The 23,087-nt window shown below is 33.2% G+C and overlaps 1 protein-coding gene across 5 annotated transcripts; it reads right to left on the minus strand.

Moving 5' to 3' along the window:
- Positions 1-1,657: 1,657 nt before the first annotated feature.
- Positions 1,658-23,007, minus strand: LOC149083203 (regulation of nuclear pre-mRNA domain-containing protein 1B). Of its 5 annotated transcripts, none has more exons than XM_089236392.1 (9): positions 22,799-23,007; positions 20,210-20,369; positions 12,292-12,424; positions 11,721-11,929; positions 11,129-11,214; positions 10,528-10,654; positions 8,012-8,187; positions 2,908-3,034; positions 1,658-2,347 (listed from the first exon to the last, which is right to left on the minus strand). In XM_089236392.1, the coding sequence occupies exons 2-9, from the start codon at positions 20,358-20,360 to the stop codon at positions 2,313-2,315; spliced, it is 1,044 nt and encodes a 347-aa protein (XP_089092518.1). In that variant the 5' UTR covers positions 20,361-20,369; positions 22,799-23,007; the 3' UTR covers positions 1,658-2,312. The 5 variants fall into 5 exon arrangements, with proteins under 5 accessions (XP_089092518.1, XP_089092520.1, XP_089092517.1 ...); XM_089236394.1 differs by having other exon boundaries at positions 1,658-2,397; positions 22,799-22,995; XM_089236391.1 differs by having other exon boundaries at positions 2,178-2,347; positions 8,012-8,183; positions 10,524-10,654; positions 22,799-22,936.
- Between the last annotated feature and the right edge of the window lie 80 nt (positions 23,008-23,087).

Here is a 23,087-nt window from a genome sequence, read left to right on the forward strand (position 1 = left end):
TTCTGTAAAATGTTGTTCGGCTTTCCTCTTATTTTCATGAAAAAAATTTCAGTTTGTCACTCTTTTGAGTCAGTTTTCTTTTTGATTTATAAATTTGATAATCAAAATTCAGATTGTGTATGTACGTATATCTGTAGAAGTTCATCTTACTAACACCATGTTCAGCAGTCACCAGAAGATTCCGGGTCCTGACGTGAAGTTTTTTGTTTCTCTGTAATGCTTGTTATGTGTAGTGCTGCCATCTGCCACCAGTTTTTTCTAACTATGAGTGAAGTGTTATGGTTGAATGATTTATCGTTGTAGGACTGTTGCTCTCTGTGGCGAGACTTTTTAACGGGGAGATCGGCTCGCATTTGCGCCTTGAAGTTGGGAACCACAGAAAACCAACTTCAGCCGACCACCACTGTGGGGTTCAAACCCGGATCCTCGCATTGCGAATCCGTCACTATAACCACTCGACCACCACAGCGGCACAGAAAATTATTCCAGCATGCACCAATTCATTTCTGTAGAATAATATTTAAGAGTTGCACTGTACAGTTAAGTCAGGGTTTTACATCCGTTTTGCCATAAGAGTATCATAGGTATGCTGCAAAACATTTTCAAAAGAAATTGACTAAATTATCTCTAAAGTAATCCACACATCATTTCATAACTAATATAATTAAGTTTTGTTTCACGAATGTTAATTGACTTTTTATTATAATCAGCAATGCATTGTTTTGTTTTAGTTAGCAATTAAATAATTAAAACTGTACTTTTAAAATCTCAATTCAAGTGTGCCACGAGATAGAAAATGTTGAAAAACACAGACTTAAAGTAGTAATAGTGTTAGACGATTCATGTTCAAGAATGAGGAAGATAATACTAAAATATTATGTGATTTTTCCAACAATTAATCTTCCAACATTAGCAAGAGTTTAGTCGAAGGATTTTTAATAATTCTCATGCTATTTACACACACAAAGATTTAAAAAAATATGATTTAAGTGAATGCAGGAAATTGATAAAAACTAAGCTGAAATAGTTTGGTTATAGTAATATCATTCTCACAATTTTATAATTTTATATAATTGAAGAATTTTTCATAATAAAGTTTTTCTTGTGTTACCTAAACATAAAAAATTGTCAAAATAACTTTGAAGCTGATACAATATACACTGACTAACTGTTATAAATTATGTACAATTTTTATTACAATCTTTTCTCAACTTACAGCTTCCACACACATCAAATGAGTAGTCGACAAAGATAACATAAATATTGAAAAACTTGTTATATTTTTATATCATATCTCTCATCAGAAAAATTTGTTTTTCAATGTTATGAAAATTGGGCAATTCAGGGCAACCAATGTCAACTTTTAACATTATGACAATTAATAATTTTAGTGATTAAGAGTGAGCACTTTTATTAATTTCCATTGTTCTACAATTTAGGTTTTTTTTAAAAATCGGATTCAAACTCAGTTACGATAAAACTTTTTGATACACAAGTTTTATAGCAAAAAAAAAATCATATTTTAGACAAAAGAACTTCATCAATATGTCGAATCATAAATTTAAAATGTTAAACTGCAACAACTGAATATTTTTGAGGCATAAATAGACTTAAAAAAACTGATTCAAGTTTTAACTACTAAGAAAAAAATAGAGAGAATGCTACTCTTTGAAATTTGTGTTTATAAACTTGCATTAAAAAAAGATCTTATCAGAGATAATTTTTTACTCATCTAACTATGATCTTGTTTTTATGCAACACATAAAGATAATGAAAAAGTACATTTTCCTAGGAGGAAGAGTGTATTCAACAAAATGAACATGAATGCAGTAACATAAAAATGATAAGAATGTTATGAAAATAATTCACAAAATTTAAACGAGCAATTTTAATTAAAATTCGAGAAACAAAAGTAAATAAATTTCATTTCCTAAGGGTATGAAATTTATTATTAGAAGATAGAAAGCGGGTCTGTGTGAGGCTATACACGCAATATTTTGTTTATTCCATCTTTATCCAATCAAAATATAATATGGTATTGTGATAATGATATGGATTATTTATCTACCAGATGAAATTTACATTTATGGCCAAATTGATCCAGATATTTAGGTGCGAGCAAATCAGGCAAGAGTAAAACAAGAAACATTCTTTCCCCATTGAATATTTCTAACAACTTTCAACTTGAAAATATCTTTACTGACAGTACAGAAAAGAATGGATCAACAGATATAAGAAGTTTCATTAGATACATAATAATAACTTATGCAAGTTCATGCGGCTAAACCAATGGAAACATCTCAACATCAATGTTAACCAAGAAACTCGAACTCTTTTCCTGCGTAGCCTAAAAGATGTGAACACGTCATTCTCAAATAAAATTTTGATGGCAGTAATCTATAACAAGTTAGAAGAACCAAATAACAATTATAAAAATTGAAATAACAACAAACTGTCTTACAAAACTTCTATGGCAATCACTTTTTATAACTAAAATGTTATGGAAACACATGAACGGAGAAAAAAAGTGTGGTATCAGACTTTTTTCTCTTCTTGTAATGGAAAATGCAATCATATAACCATATCAAAGAAACTATCAACAAGAAAAAAAATTTCCCTTTTTAACAAAAAGGCTAGAAATCCATAACAAGATAAGCCAATATCTATTTATATACATATGATGGGAACCATTTTATCTTTCTTTCAATGCATCCAATTTATTGCGGCTGATTCGCCATTAACACTCACCAGTGAAAAATAAGTATATGATTTCAATTTATGGATGAAAAAAGAAAATAGATACACAAAAAAAAATGCTTGATTCACTTTCAATAAGTTCGCAATATTTCTCAATTTCATTGCCTACTTATAATGAAAAACAAATTCATGGCTGATTGAAAAGGTCACCTGCTGATGGAAGAGGAGCCAAGCCACCGGTAACACTAGGTAAAAGAGTCAGGTCCGGCAAATTCTGCAAATGTGATTTCAATTCGGTTCGAACTTGACTGAATGTCTTCAGCTTCTCTTCGTACTCCTGTAAAAAAAATTTTTTTTTTAATTAATTCAGTTAGACAGTCAAAATAAATTATATGTACACGGTTTTTCATTCTCAAATTGCAATGATTTGAACCTTATATTAAGTTGAATTATATATGAATACAGTGAAACATTGATATAATGATACTCTTCAGACCAAGCAAAAATATCATTGTAGAGGAGTCATTGTTATATCGGGAGGTAACAATTATCAACAGGTGCAACCAAATTTATGCTGCGGTTGGCATCTCCTTTGGTGTGGTTAATTACCACCATAAAATGCATTTATAAGTATTTATTCACACCAAAATATTATAATTGATTGGTTGATAAATAAAATTCAGTTAGTTGTTTCACACTGTAAAATAGTTTTTGCAGCCTACACAAAAAGTAGCTGCACAGCAATTTCATTAACACTTCCAGAGAGTATATAGTACAAAATACTGATGTTATTAAACAACTTCAAAAGAATCGAACGCTGGTGAGGAATTAAAAAATATATTGAAGATGATTTTGAGTGAAGTATAGAGAATCTTGTTATAGTGGTTTCAAAATATCCTAAAAAACAGTTATTGAAAAATTTATCATGATAAAGATCATTGTATCTAGAGGAGTTTAACATTAGATTATAGGCCATTCCGAACAAGATTCAAGAAAATGCCATTGTAGAGGGATTATTGTTATATCGAATATTGTTGTAGTGAGGTTTCACTGTAGTACGCAAAATCAAATGCATGTACAAGACAATCCCCACCAAGACCGAGAAAACATTTTTCATATTACAGTCAAACCTCAGTTTAAGAACAAATAAGTAATATTTTACGGTTTAAGAATGCACAAAACAGACTCAATTTTACAGATTTATATTTCAGAAGTCTGCAACCATGTGATGATTTCTTTCTTGAAGGCTTGGATCTTGTATTTAATCAGATAAAAATCCCCCCCCCCCCTTCCCAAATACAATTCCTCTTATCCAGCCTGAGGATTAGAAAATTATTTCAAAATTTAAAAATCTCAACACCAGAGAAATTTTTCAGAGATGTTTTTTGCAATACTTTGAAATAGAACTAACACTCAAAGAAAACATTATTGTAATACTCTGTATATCATAATTGATTGGTTGATAAATAAAATTCAGTTAGTTGTTTCACCCTATAAAATAGTTTTTTTGCACCCTGCACAAAATGTAGCTTCGCAGCAATTTCATTAGAACTTTCAGAGTATATAGTACAAAATACTGATGTTATTAAACTATCTCAAAATTTTTTTTCAGCCTTTCATTATTGACAAAGCTTGGCAGCAAAAATGTCTTACATATCCACAAATATTGCTTAGAGGATACAATGGCCAAACTGTTTTGCTGGCTGAGGTTTTGACAGCTATGGGTTTTTATACAGTTTATGCGATTATAGAAGCTATTAATGAGCCCTATCATTGTTTTCTCACTTCCTCTCTCTCATATTACAATTAGTTTTTTCATTAATTTAATGATTTACATTGGTTTTACCAGAACTGACTGTAAAAATTCCCATTAAAAATCTTTGGGGTCAAAGGAACAGATTAATTCATTTTACATCGATTCCTATAGCAGAAATTGTTTCGGTTCACTTTAGGAACAAATTAAGTTCCTAAAGTGTAAACCAAAGGTTGATTGTATTATAAAGGCCAATCCAATGCTATGGTTTTCATCAATTTGATAGCTTATTTGAATAGTTTAAGCTCATACAGCATTCGTGACTTTTTTCCTTATTTAGTCATTTGTTTTTTCTTCCTTATTAGGAACTTAACGTTTACAGAGACAAAATAATTAATTCTCCATATAGAGTGTTTGATTGGGTCTAGAGCAGTGATTCCCAACGTGGGCATTAACGCCCCCTGGGGAGCGATGGAATGTTCCAGGGGGGTGGTAGAAGCTACGGGTATAACATAGGATCCTATGGATTAGATTGCGTTGGGGGGCGATGGGAGGAAAAAATTTCTGAAGAAGGGGGCGATGGGACAAAAAAGGTTGGGAAACTGCGGTCTAGAGAGAGACAGCTAAATAACTGATAAAGATTTCTGGTAAAAAAATAAAAGACACATTCAATTGAAAGAAAATACATTTTGTGCAGTGATTAATCCAAAAACTTAAATATTTCCCATCTAAAACACTTAGCATGATGGTCGAAAAGTTCCAATTTGAAATATGGATAAGCACCTTTTATTTAATATGAAAAGAAAAAGGAATTAAATATGAAACATTGTATTAAAAAAAATGTTTATACAGTCAAACCTTTCTATCTCGAAACTGACGAAACCAGAAAAATTTTGAGATAGACAGTATGTGAGAAATAGTTTTTCAAAAAGAAAAAAAAAACACATCAAAATGACAAAAAATTTGTTGATAAAAACTACTATACTATATTTTTTACTCTACATACTAATGAAATTGTTGGTTTAGTTACATAATCAATGCTGAATCACACTATGCAAATACACTAAAATATGTTCGAATTCTTTTTGTTCAATTCAATTTTTACATACTACCTTATCTAAAATAATCTGCAAGCTTATATCGATGCATATTTTTTGCTCCTTGAACCTTCACAATTACATCTACACTAGCAAGAGCTGTAAACATTTTGGACCCTATCTCCTCAGTTTGCTCCAGAAAATGGTGCAACATTTTCACTGTACATGTTCAGCATATTTCACTGATACTTTTCTGTAATTCCTCTGGAGCATCTTCTGCTGTATTTTCGTCACCTGAGTCGGCCATACATTCAGTAATAATTTTGGTATCTGTCAAGGTGCTGCAAGTTTGCAGTGAACTTGTCTATTTCCACAAAATCTTAAAATGAAATCAATCGTAAAATGAATGAGCTTCAAGTGTTTTTCAGTTATGCCCCAATGCTATGAAATTTTATCTTCAGCATTGTTCTGAGAATCGCAGAAATTTGAGTGAAAGATCTGATCCTTCTTCACAGAGATGACTGATTCCACAACCAGGATTTTCTTGATGCAATTTTTTGAATTGTGTGTTGGCTGACTTTTTGCTATGCTGAACAAGCCATCCACATGTCATATACCTGTCAATCATAGTATCATCCTGTGATTGAGAAGACCCATCAACACAATGGGATCTAATATGAATGTCCCTTCCTTATGAGTCTCTTTCACCCCTATAGAAAAGCCAGATTTGTGCGAAAGAAAAGGAATTTCCATGTTTTCTTTTTACTATCATTGGGCTTGGCCTTCGCGATAGATTTTTTTGAAAATTACGAATTTTTATCGAATTTTTTTCATTTTTTAGATACAGAGTTTTTGAGAAAGAGGTTTGACTGTATATAAGATATATATATATATATAGTGTTAACATATACAGTGGAACTTGGTTAATTCAAATTTTTGATAATTTGAACCTTTACAAACTCCCCTTGAGTTTTCTATCTAATTTAATGTTAAAATATCTTGTTAAATTCAATTTTTTTTCTGACATTTTGGATAATTTGAAGTTGGTGGGAAAAAATATATTTTTTTTTGAGCAAATTTAGTTTGGAAAAATTCTCCAAGAACTCAGATTTTGCTTCTTTTTACCAAGTTGTTAAAGAAACAATCTCTAAAGACAAATAAAAGTTTGAAAATTCTGATGCAATTTCATCACATTATGGATGCCCTTTTTATTAACCTTGATTTCTGATTTAAACTGCCATAGAGCAATGTGTAAGAAATGCAGAGCAAGTCCAGAATATAAACCAAGATTTTATGATAGCCTTTTCATAAGAGTACTTATTTCTTTGAAAACGGCACGCTTTGTATGCTAAAATATACATCAAAATTTAATTTGCTTTTCATGTTGGATAATTTTAACTCAGTTCAAGAAAAATTACAGTTTGATTGGAACCGGGCAAAACTCCATGGTTTAATTTCGTAAAAAGCTATTCTTGCTGAATGAATCCAACAAAAGTGTTTGAATCATGAGCGAGCTATTTCAAATTTGAATTGTCAGTATAGGAAAATATCATATTGGAACATTTGATTTCGAGCATGGTCAAGAAATTTTGCAGCGATACTGAATCAACACACACAGTAGAATAATGTTGCAGATATGATCACAATTATTATAATCATCAATTATTAAATTTTGGGAAATAGTTTCATAACTGATATCAAATTTTAATAATAGATTATTATTGCCCTGTGAATATTGATGATTAAATCGCAATTTGTAGTCATTTTACGGATCCAGGAGAGATTAATTTGATAATTTGATTTTGAATAATTCAAACTTTTTTTCAGTGACTCTCGACTTCGAATAAACTAAGTTGGACTGTATAAGATGTTTATTGTTATATGAGTTAAATATTGAATATTTAACATACTTAAAATTTAATAATTGATGGTTATAATAATTTATCATAGCTTACATTATTATACCATTATATATGTTTGCATGTAACAATAAATATTAGATGGTAATTGCAAGTCACTTGGTGTTGAATTCTTATTAACATGAAAAATTATCTTTAAAAACAGATGATTTACAAGAAACTTAGTTTTATATTGTACATTTAAAAATCAGATTTTATTATAAATATTGGTGTGAATTTCCTGAATCCTGAAGTAGCCAGTTTTTGTCAATTCAAAAGTACAAAAAAAAATTACTATGTAAGCATTCATCTTTATTAAAAGAAGTAATTAACAGTATGAAATTGATTAAATGTATTGCATTTAATCAATTTTATACTGTTTTAATTTCTTTTGCAGTTTCTAAGTTTTAATTTTTTGTTCTCTTTTAAAAATGTATAACTTTTGCTAACACTTGAATCTGTTTTTCCAAGATAAATTTTTCACAAAACCATTGTAATCTACATTTGATGAAATTTGAATCTGGTCATGACATGTACATGATTTAGCACAAGTAAAAAATACCCAAAAGCAGAAAAAATAAATCTCAATGTAATTTTATGGCAAATTTTATAAACAAATTTTATACCTCAACTATCTTTTCAGCAGCAGAATTTTGTTCCCTTTGAAGATGGAGGTACTCGTTAAGCATCTTCGAAACCTGTTTTCGAAGGTCAAGCTCTTTAGCCAAACGAATGTTATAACTATTTAACATTTGGCAGGCTTCATCAATTTCACTCAACAACTTTTCAGCATCTTCTCTACCTGAAAATGCAAAGAAAAACAATGAACACACTTTTAGTATCCCTCTCACTCCCATAGCTCATGTTCAAAATGAAATAGATTAAAAAATCATGAACCATATATACTCAGTTCAGTATATATATAAGCTGACACTCCCTCTTCAGGACCACTACAAAAACATGAGTGGTATTCAAAATGGTGGTCCTAAAGTGATTTTTCTTCACAAAAACTGATTCCTCTCAAGCACCTCCCGCCCCCCCCCCCCAAAAAAAATTTTCAACAAAAAACTGACTAAACACAAGTACAGTACACATTCCCATATAATGCAAAATATTTTTCAATAATATGTTTCAAACAATGAAACCAACTCATTTCTTACACATGCGCTGAAAAAAGTTAAAAAAATTTTTTCACTTTATTTTTGTTGTTTTGATGGGTTTTTTTATAATTTTTTCAAAACAGCATTTATAGAAAAGTTTATTTTTACATATATTTAACTACTTAAAATAAAAACTTTACTTTAAATATACTGTATACATAGTATTTTTATTTTTAAAATAATCAATTTTTTATTACTTTTCTTCACTACTACTAAACCACACATGCACCTCGTCCACATTCTTCTGTGGAACTTCTAATGAATCAGTACATGTTGGAATGTGCGTGTTGTGAACCTAACGTGAAGTTTATTTCTTTGTAATGCTTGTTTTAGTGGTGCCATCTATTCTTCAATCTACGAGTTGGACATTTGTACCATTGTAGGCCTGTTGCTCTTTGTGTGGCACCTATTTTTTACTACAAGATAGGTCAGATTAATGCACAGCCAGATTATGGAGAGTCTACTGTATCTTTTTTAATAGAGAGATTTTTAAGTAGACTCTATAATCTAGCTATACACTAATCCGTCCTATCCAGTAATCTGGTGTTTTCAGGCTGGCTTCCTTCATGTGCAGAAGATGTGTGTTACCATGTGTCCAGAACCCAACATTGATGCAAGGGTGCCCTGGACAAAGCAGAAGTTACAGGGTTGCCTGCGACTAACTCAAAGATGTTTAGTTAACCAATGAATAATAGTTACTGCTTAAATTTTGGGGGCCCAAAATCATGGGCCCTGGGCGAATGCCCTTCTTGCCCATGCAAAAATCAGACCCTGTTTGTGTCTATGCATGGAAGCTTACATTATTTAAATAGGCTTTTATAGACTGCTTTTCAGTCGATTTTGTAAATCCAACTAAACCCTGGTTTGATATGTGCCAGATTAATGAGAGAGTACTGTAGCATGATTTTTTACTTGCAAATTATAAAAGTTGCTTAGAGCATGTAAATCTGTGTACAGAACATGTGAGACATGCACACAGATGGTTAACCACACGTGAATACAATATACTCAGACCCAATTTAACAAAAAGATAAAAAAAATTGTCCCTTAGATGAGTAATAAAAATATATCAAGAAAAAAAAGAGACTTTTTGGATATTAATGCTAAGACAAATTTGGAAAAAAAGTTTGCTGGTCCTTACCGGAAATCTGACCCTGGTCCTTGTGAAAACTGGCAAGTACACTAATATACTACTACAAAGACACAAAATTATAACACACACACAACAGTGTGACATTATGAATAGACACACTGCAGCCTGCTTAGTGCATTTACTTGGATTGCAAGACCAGGATTTGATTCCAGCAGAGAACAGCAAACTTTCCGTTCAGAGTTTATCTTGACATAATGGAGGCTTATTTTCATTCCAGCTACAGCTTGATAAAATTCCACATGTGTCCGTCATTTTCTGTATGTATTGGTGAAAGCACACACAATGATGTGCATATGTGATTATAGCAGATTTTTCAAGCACTTTAAGCTTATTAATGCCATAATTTTTTATGGTTCTCGAAGGGGCTTGTAACTTGAATTTTTGTTTGTGGCTGAGGAATGGCAAGAAATATTTGCTTTTTCTCCTCAGTTAATTATAGTAGAAGTCTGGTATAACAACAGCTCACAATCACGGGAAAAACTGTCATTATAAGCAATAACAGACTTTTATTGTAATTGATAGAAGTAATTTTATGTTGCATGTTTATGTTGTCTCTGCATATTTGCCTGACATGCATAGTAAAAAAATGAACAATTTCATAATTCTAACTTTGTAGGCACATTTATTTTAAAACTTCTATTGCTATATTTTTTTTCAGGCTTAAAATTAAATTATTAATTAGTTATAAGCTTATTTTACATTGAAAATATTTAATGATACATATAAATTATATTGAAAAGTTTATTATATAAAAAAATTATTAAAATTATATTAAAAGTTATATTAAAAAATTATTCAGATTCAAGAGATAAAAACTAAATGAACCTACTATTTACTTGATCCAAATAATTTATGTCTGAAACTTTCTGTGGTAAACTGGCTATCTGCTGTCTTACTTCTGCATCTGATGATGGAGCATTTTCCAATTCTTGCAAGGCCTTAATCAAAGCATCAGTCTGTATAGAAATTGAAATTCAAATTATAGCCTGTAAATCATTCAATGAATTATTGAGAAAATTACTGATTTGTCAAAAACAGAAGAGAAAAGAATCAGCACAATCACAATTTATTCATCTATATACAACACAACACCTGCTGCTCCAAACATTTATTTGTTAAAACCATAATTATAAAACTGATATAAAAAAAAAATTAAAACTTTATGCATTAAAAATTTTAGTCAATGTAAATAAAAAAAACCTATTTTGAGACATTCTGAAAACAAAGACTTCATAACCATGACTTTCATAAGTTCTGGCTATAAATTCAACATGGTCATTTAATAGGATGAACATTTAAGCTTGTGAAGATAATTTTATTCAGTTACTCTTATCAATAGACTGAATAAAATGAATCAAACTGAAAATACAGTAACAACCCAACTCGCTACTTTCTTTGTCACATCGACTAAGATTCTATCATATACTCACATCAGGTGGTTTTCCAGGAGGGGACGTCACATTAATTTCTGACTCTTCCTTCACATTTTTCTTCTTTTTGACTGGAAAGTCATTTTCTGAAGAAGAAAACAATTTTGATTATCAAAAGCATAATTCATTTCTTGCAACACAAAAAAAAAAACTCTTCCCTACTAATTCAAAACCGAATATATTTCTTGATCACAGTATTTCTCGGAATGGAAAACGTACTGAGGGTTATCACATTTTCATTATCATAATTTACAAGAACTTATGTCTATTTGACTTTTTTCCCCTTCTCAGTGTCCTGATAAAAAAAAATTATATCATTTTTAATCTGACTCATATGTAATATAAAATGATTGGTTTGGCAAATGATTCCAACTAGCAATACCATTTTGCAACTTCAACCCCATTTTGTAACAGACAGATCATTAGACAAGCATTAGGAAATCACATATTTTATGTTTGGGCTGAGGTGATGAAAGAGCACTGCATCAGAGCATACAAGCTGCAATTTCCTGCATATAATCTGCAAATCACTAATAAATTGTTGCACTTAGCAACAAAAAATAAAGTTGAAAATATTGATACAAGAACGTACCTATGTGCTTTGACCTCTTTTCAGAACGTCGTTCCTCTTTGATTTTATCAAATTTACTTTCACGGGCAAGCTCAGCTTTCTTTGGAAACAATTTTTTCTCAGAAACAGCTTCTCGAAGTTCTTCAATGATTGTGCTGTCATATACACTCCTTTCTTCCCATACTTTGATAATACGTTCCAGACCATTCCTGGTCTTTTCATCTGAAACTCTGAAATTCAAAAATGTGAGCTTAGGCAGGTTTAAAATTTTAGAATTAAAAACAAGAAATATAGATAACAAAAAGGTAAAAAACTAACAAGCAGTTTATGCATAAAGAAATCATGAGAAGGGTAGGGCTAGGAAGTGCACATTCACGGTAAAAACTACAAGTATAATAGGGAGGTCTCAATCAAACTGGGTTTGTAAGGGTTTGTTCATCAGCTTTTAATGTCAGTCATTTTTGTTCATATTTTGATTAATAATTAATCTAATCAGGATCAATGTCAAAGACAAAATAGACAAGAATGATGGCATTTTTGTTTGGCAGTTACATATGCAATAACACTTTTAAAGAAATAGAATAACACTCACACACTACAAACATGAGCAAATGCTTTGCCCAGAACTGTACTAAATTCTCTGGAAAATTCTGGTCCTTTCTTTTTGCTGTTCTGAATGACATCATTTGCTAAATACAGAAAATTCAGTTTTCGAGTGGGCTTAGCTGCAAAAAGGAAAAAATAATTAGAATAAAAATATAATAACAGTACATAACCAAGATATAAAAAAACAAAAAAGCTTAAACAAGACCCACAAAAGCATTATTCCAAATTTTTTTCAACCAAAATAATGGCATAACTTGAAAAATGGTGATTTTGAGATTTCAGATTCCAACATTATGCAATTATCTGATTTTTCGATGGGAAAAGTGATACATTTTATAGTTAGGCATTCTATTATTTTCAATGAATTTGAAAGTTTTTGAGAGAAAGCTTTTAATTTGCCTTCAAACTTTGTCCTTTTTGAATCATAATGCAACAACTAATGAGCCATACAACAAGCAGACCTTAAACCAGGCCTGTCATTTAGGGGTCAGGCTTTTGAAAATACACTAAAAATGGTATATATACATAAAGTACATATATATACATACATTGAGTACATGTACTTTGCCCCCCTCCCCCCCTGGAAAAAGTTGAAATGACGGCCCTGCCTTAAACCACCATCTCATTAGCTATGTCTACACTGGTGCGTTTTTTCTGCGTCAATGCGCTTTCCACTGGCACGCCTGTCATCAAGCGAGTCGTAAATCACTCAGGCGTGACTGAAACTTGTTGAAAGGCGGCCATTTTTTAAGAGGCATTCCTTTTCCTTCTGCTCCACCAGGTGTGGACATTTTCGATCAATTTCCCTTTCCTTTTCTCGAAGATTCAGTGTTGTTTTCATAAGTTTTTCTCAATTTTTATGATGTCATACAAAAAAACTTTTGATACTTTTGAAGACTTCAGGTCACATAGTGCATTACGTGATATTATTTAATGTAAATTTAAATTAACGGTAATTACAATTGAAAAATTATAAATTAAATGATTGTCTTGAAAATTATTTTTTTGGTAGAATTTCATATTAAAATGCTTGTCGATTTCTTTTCATGTTTTTGTGAAGAGTTCGCGTTATGAAGGTTTGCTGTGTAGTTATAAAATAATTCATGAGCTCTTCGCAGGGCCACCACCCTTTACCAGTGCCCGCTTCTTGCATGGGCAAACGGGGCACGTGCCCTTTGCCGTTGCAATTCTAGGGGGGCCCCACAAATTGGATTTCCTTTCCATATAAAATAATTTTATTTTGATATTCTGATTTGTGTGTGAAAATTTTTGATCATCTTGAGGGGAAACCACGGGTCTCACCATATTCTGCTACTTTTCATTATTATGAAAAATAATTTAATTTGGAAATTTGAAGTTTTTCACTTCTATTACCACGGATTTAGTGCTTTGGTGTATGAATAAGCACTTGAGAAAAATAATGCTGCACTGACTATAATTTTGAACGAAAAAAATTATTTAAATACTCATGAGATTACGACTTAGCAAAATAGAAGTATACGATTTTCTTAATTTCTTTGACTCGACTATATTCGGGTAAAGTTGATGGACGACTTGATTTAATTTTTAATTTATTCCGAAGTTGAGCAATTTTGAATGATTTCATCTATATCTTCCGTCTTTTATAGAGAAATTTTCCTCACATATTTTCACATTAAAATGTAGAAATTGCATCCACTGCGACAGTGGCGTCGGCATCTGAATTGAAAGGATTAGCTGTATACGTGTACACAGAAAACAGGCACGCCACTTGAGACATGCAATAGAGTTCAGCGGTAAAGGAAAAAAAACGAGATTGAAAGTTGAAAGCTGTTGGAAGAAGATGCACTAGTGAGGACATAGCTATTAGTTATTGTGGCAGCATTAGTATTGTGTCCCCCGTAGTGGCCACGTTGATTGTCATGGGAGATTGGGAACCCCCCCCCCCCCACTAAAAAAAATCTGGGAGGGGTTCGAAAAACATTTTTTAAAGAAAAAAAATTTTCATCGCAAAAGAAACGAAAAAAAAGGGGGGTCAGTCCCCCCCAAAAAATTTTTAAATATGTCAAATCAATTTCCTTCAACATAAGAAAAATATTGCAAATTTGACATTCTATATCAAACTAGCAGTAATACATGACACTACCCAGGTTTTTTCCATATACTGGGAGCATCAAAAAAGTGACAAACCATTGTTTCGGAACCAAGTTAACCAAATTAGACATTCAAAAAGTCATTGTTGTTGAACAGTTTTTTTGATCTTATCCAGCACTTGTCCACACTGACAAACTTCTAAAGTAGCCTATCGTTAAGTTGGGGCCTGTTTGATACACACAAAATTTGACAAAGATTGGTATGAAATTGTAGATTTGTATAGACAGTATACACACAATACACAGAAAATAAATTTTATAGGTATAACTACAAGTAAATTTAATAGGTATATTTATTGTATATAGATGCTGAGTTTTTTGTTTTAAAGTGCCAGCTGTGAGTGAAATTAGAGCTTTCTTTTATTTATCAAAAAGAACTTAAGGCCGCATGTTAAGTTACATTAGTACAGAGCTGTATTAAGAGCATCACAGGCCCCTGGGCCAAGTGATTTTTCTGAGGTCTATATAGCAAATTACATACTTACTCCAGAGAATTTTAATCAAATCTCATTTTTGTGAGGCTCCTCTTCTTTTGAGGTCCCGGGCCATGCTCGGGTGCGCCCATGAGTTAAGATGACTGTCTCAGTGTAAATCTTACCTTTTTATGTGAATTCGTTGATTTGTTATTACTGTAATTTGATATGTATTCTTGGCTTGATATTTATTCTTCAGAAATGTGGTCTTTCTTTGTCATTTAGTGCACGATAGGATAATGGAATTTGAAGAAATCCTTGAACAAAATAAATTTGTAAAAAAACCAGAATTCCATAATTTTTCACAATCCTCCATAGTTCCGTACTTTCAACGTACAAATCAAGCTGATTTAAATCGCTGTATCTCGATTCTAAGTATGGATGGCATTTCTCATAGAAAGCATTCAATTGGGTCCAACATGGTAAACTCTTGAAGAGTTTACATGAGATTGGGATTGGTGGCAATTTGTTGAATTGGATGGAACAGTGGTTCAGAGTTAGGTCACAACGGGTTATGTTGAACAGGGAATTTTCTGATTGGATAGGTGTCAAAAGTGGAGTCCCACAAAGAAGTGTCCTTAGTCCATACTTTTTGTCGCTTTTTATTGATAAACTGGATTAGGGTATCGATGGGATTGTTGGTAAATTCACAGATGACGTGAAGCTAATGGGGGGTAGTCGGGAATCAAAGCCATAGGGAATTACTCCAGACCAACCTAAACAGAATTGTAGCATGGGCAGATGAATGGAGTATGTCTTTCAGCATTGACAAGTGTATGGTCGCTCCTTTTGGTTTGAACAACCCATGTTTCACTTACAAGCTGAATGGTGTTATTATTCCAGATGCAACTAGGATCACCTGGGTATTCTTATTGATGAGTGGCTTAGGTTTTCTGAACACTGTTCAGCGGTGGTAAAAAAAATTAACAGAATGCTTGGTTTCATTCTCAAAAGGGTCTTTTTGCATTCTCCTAAAGTGATTCTTCCACTTTTCCCTGGGCTTAGTTCGTCCTGGATTGGAGTATGCCATCAGGTTTTGGAGACCATAACTACAGGACATAGACTAGGTCGAGGGGTGCAGAAAAGAGCTAGGTATGCTCTTGATGGCCCATGGGGCATAAACTATGAAGAGAGACTCGATTTTTTGAAAATGTTTACATTGGAAAAGCACAGATGTCAGGGATATGATCAACTTGTTTAAAATTTTCAATGGAATGAATAAAATGGACCACAAGATATTAATACATCATCAATCAATTGCGCTTCAACAAGGGGAAACCAGTATCAATTGGTGAGGGAGATTTGTAGGTCATGGTGTTGCAGGGAGTTTTTCTCTAATAGGGATGTCAATAAATGGAATAGCTTACCTCTGGGGGTCATGAATTCTAACACAATTGACATGATTAAAAACAAATATGATGAACACATTTGAATAAACTGAGAAGTTATCCATACTTAGATGAGACAACCATGATTTTTTATGGCAGTATATTCATATTTTATTATAAATACTGTTTTTTATTGCTCCTATTGGGTTGCTTTGCTTATTCAGTATTTTTGATATAGTTTAGATATCTATTCGACATCCATATTTTTCATGGGCATCTTTTTTCAGTCACCTTGTTTTGCATTTTATCTGTTGTGGACTTTGCATTTGAACTCAGAAAGAAAAGTCATGTGGTCTCTGCTGGGACTCGAACCCAGGCCCTCCTGCAAACTGGACAACCATGCAACCATCTACACCACTGGAGTTCTAGTAATATTCGGGAGAAAGTTTCCCTGTGTAGAGGTTCTCTAGAACAGTGTCCTTCAAACACTAGTTGGTGAAAATTTCCTGCTGGTCTACAGAAAATTGTGCACAATTCATATAGTCACTATATAATTTTAGATTTAATAACTAAAATATTGTGTTGACATTGGCTTAGCCTTTAAAAGTCTTCGCCATCAGCAGGTTGAAGAACACCATTTTATAGAACATGGGCATTATTTCAAAGGTTTCATAAGTGCAAAAAACATTAACAAACACTGGTAGTGCCTGTGTAAAAAAATGATTCTGGTGTTTATCTATATCTATATATATAAAATTGATTTTCTGTCTGTGTGTGTGTATGTATGTTCTCTATACAAATCTACAATTTTAGATCGATCGTCGCCAAATTTTGCATATATACCAAATGGGACCCGACTTGAATAGGCTACTTTAAAATTTCGTCAGAGCAGGGCAAGTGCCCCAAATGGCCAGAAAACTGTCGGGCAACAACGCTTTCTCTGCCTCAACAATCACTTTCCGAACGTTTACTTTGGTTACCATGGTTCCCTAGCAATGCGTTTAAGACGTGTTTTATGCCTTTACAATGGTTTGTCATTTCTTCAACGCTGTCAGTATATGTATAATATTTATACTTTTATAATGGTTTGCCACTTTATTCAATCCTCCCAGTTATGAGAGCTTTTTGAATAGACACCATCATCAGCATCACTTTGAGGGTAAGGCAAAGGATGATCCCCCATAGAAATCAGTGTTAAAATGCTGATTTTAATGTAGAAATGCGGAAATTTGGTGGGGTTTTTTCTGTCACATCAATAATTTTAAAAATTGTATTAAATACTCGATTTTTGAAATATTGAGTTCGCTTAGAGATAAATATACAATTAAATATGAAGTTATTAGCCCCGGACCTACTTTTGAGTTGAGATATTCATGCAATAACATTGATTTCAACTTTTTATTTATATCTTCTCAAGCATGAAAATTAATGTCTCCGTGAATTGTCTTTTGATATTCAACTGCTTAAATTCATATAGTTTAGGTTGTTTTAAAATTAATTATGGGTCCGTAAAAAGTTACATCGAAAAAATTCCACAGCTTTAATTAAGCATTTTTTTGAAGCAGAAACAGGCAGAGATGAATAACTTGAAGTTCAAAGGTTCAAAGGGGGAAATCGAAATACCTAGCACCCTTTAAAAAAAGAAAAAAATATATATATTTATTTTTTTACGTTTCTTTAAATCTAGATTTGTTTTTTTCATGAGTCGTGTAGGAAATCACTATATTGGTGAACTTGGACATGGTTTGCAATTCCCTCAAAGAATGAGGGAGATATCACATGATCCAAAAAAGCCTCATTGAAAAAAACCCGGGCAACATTAAAAAAAATTTTGATAGAACTAATAGATTTGATAGAACTTTTATATGATCCTTTGGTCAATTGGTAGCGAAACATTTATGTTTCAATCGAAGTGTTTCTGTGAAATTTTCAGTTAAAGGATAAAATTTACCTTTCATTTTCTGCATTAGACAGATTTAGTTTAATACAGCTTTGTTAATGTGTTTTTGAATTTTGAAATCACAGGACCATGATTTTTTTCCGTTTAAGACAGGTTTCCGCTAAATACAGGTTTTACTGTATGTATATATAAATATTGTTCATACAAAATATTAAAATTGTAGCATACTTAATAAATGATCCCAATAATCAAATTTTCCCTTTCACCAAAAAATCTGCAAATCTTCTGATTTCGAAGCCACTGCAACGGCAATAGCCAGCACACAATCAGCAAAATACAGTAGAGTCTCACTTATCTAAGATAAACGGGCCAGCTGAATGTCAGACAAGCGGAAATATCAGATAATAGAGAGGTGTTTAGAAAAAGCCTATTAAACATCAAATTATAATTTTACACATTACAAGCCTAACAATCATGTTTCACAACAAAACAGAAAAAATGAACTGAAAAAATGAACTTACAGTTACAGAATATTCTGAAGTTAAATACAGTACTTAAAAAGCTCAGTTCTGTGATTATTTAAAGAAATTTTTCATCTTAGTCAGCTTTTCCGATGAGCATCATTTGTTCACTTAAGTCTTCCATCTTTGCAGCATCATTATGTCAATTTCTTTAGCTTTTTCTTGTTGCTCAGTGTATTTCATTGCGGTTTCTAGAGCCTTAACTCTGTCATTATGTGAAATTCTGATAGGCTCAACAGTTGATGCTTGATCTTTAATTTTGTTGCCATCGCAATGGAAAAGAGTGACAATTTCATCGGTTATTTCATACTGACCATCATCCTTCATCCAACTTTTGATTTCTTACAAAGATGTATCCTTGTATATGAGGATGCATCTTCATGCATGTAAACATTTTCAAAAAATCGAGTCTCTCTTCATAGTTTATGCCCCATGGGCCATCAAGAGCATACCTAGCTCTTTTCTGCACCCCTCAACCTAGTCTATGTCCTGTAGTTATGGTCTCCGAAACCTGATGGCATACTCCAATCCAGGACGAACTAAGCCCAGGGAAAAGTGGAAGAATCACTTTAGGAGAATGCAAAAAGACCCTTTTGAGAATGAAACCAAGCATTCTGTTAATTTTTTTTACCACCGCTGAACAGTGTTCAGAAAACCTAAGCCACTCATCAATAAGAATACCCAGGTGATCCTAGTTGCATCTGGAATAATAACACCATTCAGCTTGTAAGTGAAACATGGGTTGTTCAAACCAAAAGGAGCGACCATACACTTGTCAATGCTGAAAGACATACTCCATTCATCTGCCCATGCTACAATTCTGTTTAGGTTGGTCTGGAGTAATTCCCTATGGCTTTGATTCCCGACTACCCCCCATTAGCTTCACGTCATCTGTGAATTTACCAACAATCCCATCGATACCCTAATCCAGTTTATCAATAAAAAGCGACAAAAAGTATGGACTAAGGACACTTCTTTGTGGGACTCCACTTTTGACACCTATCCAATCAGAAAATTCCCTGTTCAACATAACCCGTTGTGACCTAACTCTGAACCACTGTTCCATCCAATTCAACAAATTGCCACCAATCCACTAAGGTAGAATGGTTTCTTCGGTTCATTTCCATACTTTCATCATCCCCTAGCAGCTTTTTATATGATTTGACAATTGTTGGAGACATTACGTCAGCCCAGGCCCTTGCAACTAAATAAGCAACATCCTTTGAATTGATGTGTTTCAATTTTCAATCATGTCTTGTCCTTCTTCAATTTTGACAGTGACACATGCGATTGGCAGACCCGAGTCATAGTGTAGATGGGTGCACCATTATACAATCGAGAGTAACTAATTAGCTGCAATAGAGTCAGGAGCTACAAAAAATAGACTATGCTTACGCTCACAACTCGCAGTTCTTGGTGTCAATTGATACCGTTATTTTTTCTTCCTGTGGGACGTCTGATAATGCGGAATGTCAGATAAGCAAACGTAGGATAAACGAGACTCTACTGTACTTTTAAATTTTATATCTAAAACTTACGTATCACCTCACCTTTTCTAAGCTCCTTGAACCAAACTTGAACTATTGTCTTGTGATTTTTCCTGTGATGTATCAGCCAAAAAGAAAGGGTCTGAATACTCTGCTGAGTACTGTTCAGATCAGACAGTTTTTTCTCCAATGCAGCAGGGGTAAATCCGGCCATCTTCTTCACCTGAAAAAAAGAACCAAAAATTAAAAGTTGAGAACAAAGTGATATGTTAGTGTTGAACATGTAAAAATAAATTATAAGCAGATCAAATTGTGCATCCTCAAAACTTACAGCAAATAATGTTGAGTACAGTACGATTTCTCTCAACATCCCTAGTTGGGATCAAGAGCCACACAGTTTTGGAGAGTATCAAAAGTTATTGCAGACTTTAAAGAAGGAGAACCATTAAAAGGCTGCTATAACGACAATGGAATTTCCCAGTTCTGACAGGTAATAAATTGTAGAATATTTCTATTCTATATCTGCATTATAAGCACTAACCATATCGTATTAAAGAGACTGGGCTCAAATTCATGAATTGAAGCAAAAAATCCCACAAAACAAACTTCAGCCAGCCACTACTGTCTTGCCTGCATGATTCAAACCTGGGTGACTGCAGCACGATTTCATCACTATGTCAGCATGCCTACTGGCGCTTTGGTTCTTGGTTTGCCATTTTCTTCTACTGCTGTTTCTTTCTGTTTACTATAATAATAGAATTTTCTTTGGCTTCTATTTCGTCATTTACTTTATTACTACTACTTCAACTCCAGTCACACATTACCATTTGGCAATTTCCAACCAGTGGAGTAGGGTGGGAAATGAAGCCGCCATCTATTATTGATCATCCGAGGCTTGGTAGGTAAAGAACTTATTTTGATTGTTCTATGCCCGAATTTGGACCTACGGTAACCTTCACAGTAGAAGATGAGCATCTTACCATTGTGTCAATCGGGAGCATTTCTATGTTTATTGTTGGTCACCATCTGAAGTTGAAATCATCCCTAGAGGTCGTTAATAATAAGAATAGACTTTTGTGTGGAAGAGTGCTGCATTCGAATCAATTGAACATCCATTAGAGTTTGAATGTAAAATTTTTTTTGTTTATCTCATTGTACTGTACATATACATATCATTTTTCCTAGTATGCTACATTAGGTTTTTCTTGTTGGAATACCCCATTTTCTCTCAGATTATACATTTCATATTTCCATTTTATTATTTTTTTGCATACTAGCTGTTTAATCCCACAGTGGTGTTTTTATTGAACCCACAGACCATTTATGACCGAACCCATAAAGAGACTTTTTGCCCTGAATGCTGCATTATTTAAAAGTCCTGATTTTTATTTACACTTCATTATCAATCTGGTTCGGGGGGAGGGTGGCAGATCTAGAGTGCTGTTGGAAAGGATGATTTCACAAATAGCTAAAGATTTGGTTTGTCCCGTATTTTCCATGACAGTCCCATTTTTTTCCCCCCTCCCTGACTTTTTTGAAAAATGTCATGGTTTTACCCATTTTTTTGTTATTGCATCATTTGTTATTGCAATATTATTATATAGAAATTTCGAAAATTTCATGAATTGTCATATTTTGCTTAAAGGGAGCGTCATCCCCCTCCCCGATAGATCCACCCGACCTGGTTTCCATACGTGGTCTAGGATATTATATGTTTAATCTCAATCCCTTATTTAGTCTGGGAAAATTCCGTTTGAATGGCCATAGTAATTTTGAGTGCCTTTTTGAGCGATTTTATTTTTTTGGCAAGAAAGACATCTGAAAGCACGACTGTTTCACTCTTGGCAACTTCTTGTCAAAATTAATATTTTTCATGAATTTGGATGTTTTTTTCACCCGAAATATTTCCAAAGAGGGATTGTACAAATAGGCATAACTGTTCCAATATGGGACGATCCAACAAACCTGTACAATAAAAATGTCCCTCCCCCCCCCCCGCCCCCTCTTGACACATTCTGGGTTTGTGCCTACCCTGCGCTAGATTTCAGTAAGTTTTCCCTCTTGGGGAACACTCTGCACGCCTGGTTGTATGCATGGCCATCTCAACATCATGGGTTCCTGGATAATGTTCTGGGGATCTCATATTTAGCTAGAATTTAGCTTACATATTTACATACTTACATTTGAAAATCTTAGTACTACATCTCCTTGAATGGGCCCATGGGTGAAGATAGCTCTTGTACTATGGAGAGCTGTCTGGATTCTAAAAATAGTCAACATTTTTCCCCACTGTACTTCACATCAAAGCTTCATCTCTTGACAGTTCTTCATGCCCCCTTCCCCCCCCCCCTTCAACTGATTTTTACACATGAACCCCCCTCCTCTAGTCTATCCCAATAATGGAAGCGGGCCATATGGCGACAGATTAAGAACTACTGATATTACACACAAGTGATATTGAATTGATTTCTCTATCTCTCTATTCATGTAATTTCCCCTCACTCATAGCTCTATTTTAAATATACACTAGACGATAAAAAAAAAAAATTAAGATATGTAAATATCGAACTTTCACTAAATGTTTAAAGCACGTGAAACTAGATACTCATGTTACAACACCATTTACATACAACATTAAAAGAAACCACTTACTTTCAAATGCACGAGTTCAAAATGGTGAATTACGCTTCATGAATCGATGAACACATGGTTCAACCGATTACAAACTTTTCGATGCAGCAAACTTTAAAATTAAGAAAAAAACAATGAAGCTGTTACACAACTCTTCACACACTTTCACAGAACACAGAAGCAACGCAACGTAAAGCAAAAATAACAGCTTAGCTGGTCGGCCGTGACTTATGTTTTCCAACGGAGACAAATCCCGTCCAGCACTACATTGTAATAAGTAAAAAATATATAAAAAAATGACGAAAATTTA

This window comes from Pholcus phalangioides, unplaced genomic scaffold (assembly GCF_987345545.1).
Source record: "Pholcus phalangioides strain wild (caught in Gottingen) unplaced genomic scaffold, Ppha-v1.0 ptg000009l_1, whole genome shotgun sequence".
NCBI classification, from domain to species: domain Eukaryota; kingdom Metazoa; phylum Arthropoda; class Arachnida; order Araneae; family Pholcidae; genus Pholcus; species Pholcus phalangioides.